This window comes from Pinus tabuliformis, chromosome 8 (assembly GCF_031772625.1).
Source record: "Pinus tabuliformis cultivar Carrire ecotype Pingquan chromosome 8, CPIR1, whole genome shotgun sequence".
In the NCBI taxonomy this organism is placed as follows: domain Eukaryota; kingdom Viridiplantae; phylum Streptophyta; class Pinopsida; order Pinales; family Pinaceae; genus Pinus; species Pinus tabuliformis.
The window spans coordinates 1083219651-1083228779 of record NC_142294.1 but is presented as its reverse complement, the minus strand read 5'-3'; the positions used below and the strand labels follow the sequence as shown (position 1 = coordinate 1083228779).

Genomic DNA, 9129 nt, shown 5'->3' with positions numbered 1-9129 from the left:
TGTGTCTTTCAGATGGTTAGCTGCGACCAAACAATGAGTTATCATATGTGATCCTTCTCATTATTGGATGGTTGCGACCATACCTTGGTTTCATTATGATCCTCTTTGACGGATGGTTCTGCCCATACCTAGATCCACTTACATGATCATTCTCTGGATGGTTGTGTCCATGCCTCAATTAATGTATCATTTGACAAGAGATCTTTGTTTATGTATATGTATCAGTACTTGCTTGCAGGTTTTCCGACGGCAGACCGATTCCCCACACTGATTTATAAAGCATTCATCCCTCACTCTAGCTCCGCCTTCACGCTTTAGGGGGCATCTGTTACATAGTATTTTGTCATTATCCCTATACTCGCCATTCCTTGACCCTGGAGGACCTCTACAGTGAACCCCGCATGCTTTGCCTTCATGAAGAAACTCCCATTGTGTCCCTCTTCATGAGCAGACAAATTCCCTTTTTCACCATTTCCCCTTAAAATTCTATTTTTCCCATTTTACAAGACCGACACTAATGGCCTTTGTCTTACCTGCGCAGATGTGCAGATATTAGCACTACTCCTCGTGCCAACCAGAGTGACTGAGTTGTGTTTCAGTCACGTCGGTTTTGCTATGGAAAGTTTTTTAAATTAGAGCCGAAGCTTCCAGCTCTAGAAGCTCCGTAACGAAGTCTGGTAAATGGTTTGGCCGGATGGGGTAGAGGATGACAGTTTGGGCTCCTTTCCCCTATAATGATGGAACTACCTAAAGGGATAATTCCTTCTCCCATGAGAAGAGGATCCATCTTCCATCCATATTTCATATATAAACCTCCCTTCTTCCCAAGCACAAACTAGTGTGAGTGTTATAGTTGCAAAGTGTTGATACTATTTAGGAGTAGACAAGCAAGCTATTACTAATTATAGCTATCTAGTTGTGTGAGGGAGAAGCTTGTTTTGGTTTGGAATGAATCCTAAAGGGAAGAGCCTTTAAACTATTGTTGTTTGAAGCCATTGTGGAATGCTAGCAGAAGTGTGTGGGAACCTGGTCTTGTCAGAGGAAGACTATGATGTCAAGATGAATGGTTGTAATCTCTCTTTGATATTAATATATGCAACTATCGATTGATTTCCTACATGTTTTGTAATATTACATATTCATGGATTAATGTTTCTTTACTTGTTAAGTAGGTTGAATTGCAATTTGTCTATTATTATATTTGTGTGTAATTGTTGTTTACTTGTTTCAGGAGCTTGAAGAAGGAAGTGAGAGATTGTTAGAGCGAGCAAGCGAGGACATCATCAAGCAGGATAAGTGGACCAAGAGGTAGGCCATCTTGATTGATTCTAACCTAAGAAAATCTTCCATAGAATGTATCTGTTATGGCTAGACCCATTATTGGGCTAGAGGAATTCGTTCGTGTCCGCACTTATAATTTTACTTCACCACAGAGCCTTTAGTAAGGCAGTCAGAGCTTCCTTCCAGTGGTAGCTGGTAAATTTGTTCAGGGGGTAGGTGCTCCCTTCCGGTAGGAGTCGATAAACAAGATCAAGGGGTTGTAGCTCCCTTCCAGTGGGTGCTAGAGAACGAGTGGAGATTTTAGCCTCATACAAGTGGCTTCCTGCACACTGGTAAGAGTCTGCACCAGTACATGATGTAATGAAGATTTTCTTTATATAATAAGAAAGAAGACAGAGATGACGACAGTGGTGGTTTTCTCCCACATTGGATTTCCACCTAAATTCCTGGTTTTCATATGTGTTAATGTATTGCCTATTTGTTGTGATTTATCTGCTCTTTACTGCATTCTAAATGACTAATGAAATAAATAATGCAATGATAAAGTTAAACATCAAATGGGAAGTATGAAAAATAAGTAAACTATATATACGTTGTTTTCCTTCATTGAATCGTGTACACATGTTGGTGGCATAAATAATAGTAGCATACATAATTCATAATATGAATTGAAAAGTTAAAGTGAATTAAAAATATTGATTCACCCCCCCTTCAATATTTTTCCTAACACTTCACACATCACTACTTCTAATTGGTGCACAATAGTGGCACTTCCATGACATCTCCGATTGACTCGCCCTGCTCCCTTTCTTATGCATGCTTGCGAGTGCTTTGGGTTTGAACCATCGGGTAGAATTGGCTGGTGGGTCCTCCCTACACTAATCGTATCGCCTCTAGGTTGCGTGGAAGGTAACCTGCCCAGCCCCATGTTATCCCACGCGCAACTGCAAACTTAAATTTTTATTAACTTATGGGATTTGACCCATGTGATGAGATGTCGCATGGGATCCACTCTAACCAATAGGAAATACTCCTGCCTCTGAATTGTGAGCCTAGATGGATCAGTGCCCAAACACCCCTATGCCCTTTCTTTCATCCACTTTTTTGAACGACTTGCGAATTGATCCATCGAGCCAACTGGTTGAGTGGCCCACCTCTCGACCATTGGCATGACCACCGAGTTGGCATGTCTTCCAATGCATCCTGATTGATTTTATCCCTACCAATTCCTTTTTGTGATCTAACTAAGCTTCCAGGATAGAATCATGTACCACGTCATCGTCTCTTCATCCAATCGCAATAAGGGAAATTTGGGCATGTCAATACCAGTCTTCCATGGTTAGGGTTCCGCCAAGTTGAAGTTTAAGGTTAGTTGGCCATATTATAAGTTTGAGTCTTTTCCATCCTACGTCACAACACTACTTTCATATGAAATCTTCCCACTATCTTCCATGGATCGACCAAAGAGGACTTATCAGACCCTAAGAAATCTGCTTAATCTTGGTCTCATTATTCATCCCCATTTTTTATGCCCTCTCCAAGCTTGTCACCTTTCAATGGTCTCTTTGGTCATGGATCGACCATAGTGGATCTACAATTTTCAAGATTTTCACCAACGTTCAATGGCTTACTAAAGCACTTGTTGGCAATACCTCTCCTGAGCTTAGGATATAACTGCTCCTCCCTAGTCTATCGGAGTTATAAAGTACTGAAAGGGCCCTAAGGAGATCAACATTTCCCAATGATTTACAAGCTAAGGGGAACCCTAAGGCTTGCAATGCCTTGACCAGCAACACTGCAGTGTTTTTCGAAGACCTCCAGGACTGCTAAAAATGCAAGGTTGAAAAGTATCTAGTGAAAAGTCATAGGTTATTACATTTAACAGAGGAATTCATCCTCGACATCCACACCTGGCTCATAAACTGTTTCACATGTGTTGACGGTGTTGTGTAGAAATTTTGAATAATATGACACATATTCACAGAGATTATCCTGATCATACAATTATAAGCGGAACATGTATAATACATAATCTCCTCTACGTTGATCATCAATTTACAGAAGCAGAAACATTCACAGGCACACATAGAAGCATCAATCAAACTCATTAACACAGTATGTATCCTGGGGAAAGCATCTCGCTAAAAACCCCACACTATCTGTATATTATATTGATTGAATCATGTAACATTACAAAGTACAATGCTTATCACAAGCAATCCAGTACCAGCTCCACCTGTTACACACAATACAGCTCAGATCTGATCTCCAAATCTACCCCGCTGCTTGCCTGCCTCTCCAGCTCAATACCTGCTCAAGAACTGATGAGAATGGCTTACCAAACTCATATTTGACCTGCAAATAATCACTCACACTTTGTTGGACGTGAGCACAGGCTAAAATTCTTGATATTGGCCAATTCATTGGCATACTCAATCCCTCTGATTGTGCAAATCATCATGCACAACTATAGTCACAACTGATAGCAATCTGATCCTCTAACACCTATCCCTGTTGAACTGAACATGCAACTGAGTTAACTGATGTATTCTATAGTTGCATTATGAGTTAATAACTTGTGAATTAATTAATAACTAATTCACCCAACTCATCTCTAGTCTATTGATCAGTTAGACTAAATACAACTAGTTTAACAAAGTTAAACTGAACACAACTCCATCAACTGCACCTCCAGTCCACTAAACTCAACTCACTTGAGTTCTAACTGAAATCCTGCATGCAAATATTAGTCATCCCATAGGTAACCACGTATTTCCCTCTGGGATCTGCATGTACCACATCCGTAGCTCATCCTGAAGTGCTCCAAGCGAATAAGATCAAGTTTATAGTCCAAATATTATTATGAGACAATAATATTTGACTTTTCTATTTTTGACAGCCAGTCTAAAAATAGACTTTGATCACTCACACTGTGATCACTCACACTGTGGTCACCCACACTATGATCATCCATGCTGGGATCAAAAATAGAACTTGCGCCATAATTTGCCTGCGGGCCCACTTAGTGAAGGCGACTCTTTTCACTAAGCTCCATCATCTTGTTGCATTCTCAACAAGCATTTCTTGTTGCACACTTTTCAACACTCCCTCTCAACAAGAAAGGCTTCCTCTCAAACCCGATCCTGAAACTCTGGAATGTTCTCCATGCAACACATCTGGCTGGTCCACTTGCTCTGTCATCAAAGTCTCTGACTGTTATTGCCTCTATCGACTGAAACTCTGCATCTCTGTGCTCTTCAGTATCTGACTGCTCTAGCCTCTGTCACTTTGATCTCTGACTGCATCCGTGCTGCTGCTGGTTCTATCTCCCAGCATTGCATCCGCGCTGCACCTCCCAACTGACCTCCCTATTGGGCTAGAAACATCCTCTGATGCTGAAGCTCTACCTGCTGCTGACAAGTGCTCCCTCTCTAAAATCTGCGCTACTGCAACATCTCCATGCATCTCGCACCATTGCACACCTCTCTGTGCCACCTAGAACTGTGCAAAACACTTGTGCCTCTCGCATTGCTGCAGCCTGCTAGCTATGCGTTGTCCTGGGATTCCCTGCACTATTGCTCTCTCTGTCGCTCCATCCGCATCTGTCTCTACCCAATCAGTCAGTTCCTGCTACTACACATCAGGGCTCCCATAGCAAGGTCTCATCCAAGAGGTTGGGTACCTCAAGGATCCTGCCCCTCCTCCTTGGGACAATCAATCCACATCACCCCACCTCCTACCTGGAGGTATGGCTGCATGCGATCCCTCAGCCCACCTAGCTCGAAGTTTCCCCCTATTGGAGGTCTCTGGATGAGTAGATGTCTCTACTCAATCTCCTCTCAGCTTCCCTTGTTGTGGCTGCTCCACAACCTCCTGAAGCTGCTGCACCAATCGTGGCTCCTCCACAATTATCTGAGACTTCTTCTGGCTCTGCATGTTGAGAGGTAATATATGCTCCCTCTCAAGCACCAAGTCTCCATCAATTGCCTCGCTGCTCAAGGCTTTGCATGCATCTTGAACCTTAAGAGCATACAGGTTCTTGACCCGTGAACCGTCCTCATGACAACGAAAGCATCTCACCTTCGACTTGTCAACCTTCTTCCCATCACTGGAAGAACTGGATTCGGAAAGAGAAACCTTCCCCTTTCCCTTCTTCGCCTTACTCGCTAAGGCACAGTTCTCCTCATCCTGCATGGATGAAGAACCGTCTCTAGTGCTCCATCTAATCTCCTCCTGCATCAAATCCGACCATAGTCGTTCCCAATTTGGCAGTTTCTCCCTTCCATTCACCGAGTCCTGGTAGCTATGCCAACTCTTAGGAAGGTCAAGGAGTGCTAGACTCACCATCCTCATCCGACAGTCACCCCCACACTTCCTAGCTCATCCCGGCATTGGGTGAACTTCGTGATATACTGGGGATTACTGTCTCCATTCTCACACTGAATGTTTCTGAGTTTTATCTCTTGCTTTGGAATTAAATTTGAATTCCACCAGCTCAAAACTCAACCGCTTCCGATCTAAAATTCTTGAGAACAAAATATTTCTTATACAGAGATCGATTGTATGGGCATTCACCGAATATCTCACCTTCCAAAAGAAGGATGAATCCAGAGGCTACCTGGCCCGATTACAGACTCTGCTTAAAGAAATAAAATGTAAACACTTTCTGAATAATAGATCCGAGTGAATCGCTCGAGGATGGAGGGACGCGCTCGTGAAGGTCAGGGATAGTCTAGGGCTTCCGTTCTCTTTCCTGAAGCCCGTCTTGGTTCTGCACACTGTTCCCTGCACTCCACACCGACGCTGACACCAGTCACCATCGCTTCCCGATCTGTGGAACTATGGCCGACACTTTGGAATCCGAGGCGGTGGACTATTCGGATGATCCTTATCTGGATAGGGTTATATTCCATAATCCCTACTTTACTACTGGCTCACTGTCTTCTAAACCTTCGTTGTCCTATGGCCTGGTACCTGATCATCATTCGCCCGTTGATTCTCTCCCCCAGATCGGCTCGGTTTCGCACTTTTCTGGGCGTCCATGTGACCCCCACGCTGCGGAGGCCCCTCCACCCTCTTTTAACCCTCTATCACCATCCATTTCTCTGGATCCGTCGGTAAACCTCCCAGATCCGGTCCCATCGCACACTAGTTGTGCGGGATCTCGCCCTCCTGGGTGCTCTGATCCCCCTGCGGTCAAGGAAAAGCCGATCAAGTCCTCCCCACAGGAAGGTATACCAAATCCCCTGTTCGACCATCCGACAACTCCCCGGTCATACAAGAAAAAGCCAAAGTGCATTAAGTCTACAACCAGAGACATCACCATCCGATTTGGAGAGGATTCGAATTTTGGAGATATTGCTATTATGGCCAGTACTGTGCTGGTAGGGCATGTCCGGGGCAGGACATTTTCAGCTAAACGGTTGTCACATTGGGCGAATGAGATCTGGGGAGGAATGCTTAATGATCTACCAGAAGTACATGTTCTACCAAGGGGATGGTTCTCTCTCCATTTCTCTGAAGAAAGCTACACGAATATTGTTCTGGCTAAGCATTGGCAGATCGGAATGGCCCCGGTCCTCCTCAAGAGATGGAGCCCTCTTTTCGACCCGGATCATGAACAAATCGGAGCTGGACCAATCTGGGTTCGTTTGCCAGGTTTTCCATTACAGTACTGGCGCGAAGAGGTTTTTATTAGGATCAGTAATGCCCTAGGCACCTACCTTGATCATGATCGCTCATTTGTGGAATCTAGAAGCAGGACACTCGCTCGTATATTGGTACATTTAGATACTCGGGAGGGGCTGGAGGAAGAGATTACTTTACAATGGGGGAGACATAACAGGACCCAGATTCTGGACTATGAGGGTGTTCCGTTCAGGTGCAGGCATTGCCACAAGGTGGGGCACCTCATCAAAGATTGCCCTCTCATTCGGAAACCAAACGGTTCTCCGAAGGATTCCCCTGCACCCTCCAGGCCAGCCTCTCCGTCCACATCGCATCCAACCCCTGCTGGACCGTCTTCGATGGCCTCCGCACCAGCGGTAGATCCCGATCTCAGGCGCTCTTCGCCACCATTGACCTGGGCTTGCTCAGCCGCAGGCACAGTTACAGCCCCGGTTACTCTTCTTGATCCCTCTCTCTCCTTTTCTGATCAGATTCATATTTCTGTTGTATCGTCTATTCTGCCATCCCTGTCCCCTCTCTATGTACCATCTCCGCCCATTATTGCCACCACTGGTCGCTCATTGCCCTCTCTTGACTCATCTTCCCCCCCCCCCCCCCCGGTCACCCCCTGCTAATTCTCCTCCTCACTCATACTTCCTTCGATCCCGATCTCATTCCACTGACTCGTCGAACCACAGGACCGGCCTCGGCATCATTGGAACAGGGGATGGCCCCATGCCTACCAGGGGTAGGAAAACAGATCTCTCTAAAGCTATTAAGAAAGCAGGAGCAGAGGTTGTATCTGGGCGGCAATCTACCATCGATGGGGTCCTTAGAGCTGGAAGAACCCCGCGTAGGGTTCCTCCATGAAGTGCTTATCTTATAATTACAGAGGGCTGGCTAGTGTCCCTAAGAAACTAGCCTTGAAGCGTCTCATTGAGACTGAATCTATTGATATTATTATGCTACAAGAGACTCTTTGCTCTGCTGATCAGATCTCCAAAATTTTTCAAGCTCTGACTCCGGGTTGGACATTTATTTCTCTAGATGTTGCCGGTAGATCTAGAGGACTGGCAATCGGAACAAACCCCCGCTCTATTAGAGTTGATGCCACGTGGGGAGGGACTGGTTACTTGGGTCTGGACTTCTTTTCGGCTGACCTAGGCATGGATCTCAGGGTGGTGAATGTATATGGCCCGTGTAATCACAGAGAGCTATTCTGGCAGAGGCTCCTACACCTCTCTCTTATTGAAGGGGATAAGACTATCATCGGTGGTGATCTCAATTTCTCACTAGGGTTCAGAGAATCATGGGGATCGGCGGCACAAATTGACTCTATTACTGATTATATGACCAACTTGTTAGAGCAGACTAACTTTGTTGATATCCCCATGCAAAAACTCCTTTCGACGTGGAGAAATAGAAGGGTTGGGGATGCTGCTTTGGCCCGTAGACTGGATAGATTCATCATGAAAGATTCGCTTCTACACCAGCTGCACCATTACAAGCAGTGGGTAGGATTGGGTGGTTTATCGGATCATCTGCCAATATATTTAGATATTCAAGGGCCCTGCAAAAAACCAAAGGCCCCATTCAAGTTTAATCACACCTGGCTGAGAGACCGGGCCTACATTAAGATGATCTTTGATTACTGGCTTGCCCACCCCATCAATGGAGGAGAATCTTTGGCTAGGGGGTTCTGCAAAAACCTCATAGAAATCAAACACCTCTCCATTAACTGGGCTAAGGAAAAGCATGCACGAGATACAGCTCATCTCACAAATATTGAATCAGAATTGAGTACACTTACTGATGAGCGAGGGTTAGGTTTCATATCAGCAGAGGATAAGGGTTGGCTGATCGAATTGGAAAACTAGAAGGCTTATATACTCAAGGAGCGAGAGGAATCCCTGAGACTAAGGAGCAGAGAAATCTGGTTACAAGCAGGGGATGAAAACTCGAAATTTTTCCACAGTTATGCCAAAGGGAGAAAGGTGTCAAATACTATCTGGCAATTACCTACGCCAGAAGGAGATATGGCTAACTCCTTCAATAAGCTAGCTCATCTTGGGATTACTCATTTCAGAGGTCTCTATAAGAGTCCCCGAGAATAAAACCTCCCTGACATCATCAATATAGCTAGACACTTTCCAAGATTTGTTGAGGAGGATGATGTAGAGG

The 9129-nt window shown here is 44.9% G+C and overlaps 1 protein-coding gene across 1 annotated transcript; it reads left to right on the top strand.

Annotated features, from left to right (window-relative positions):
* Positions 1-7814: 7814 nt before the first annotated feature.
* Positions 7815-8825, top strand: LOC149239090 (uncharacterized). Its single transcript, XM_089369747.1, has one exon. The coding sequence runs from the start codon at positions 7815-7817 to the stop codon at positions 8823-8825; it is 1011 nt and encodes a 336-aa protein (XP_089225873.1).
* Positions 8826-9129: the final 304 nt, after the last annotated feature.

What these genes read in the sequence shown, in the direction of transcription:
- LOC149239090 (XM_089369747.1), top strand. Translation starts at nt 7,815, where the DNA reads ATGAAGTGCTTATCTTATAATTACAGAGGGCTGGCTAGTGTCCCTAAG.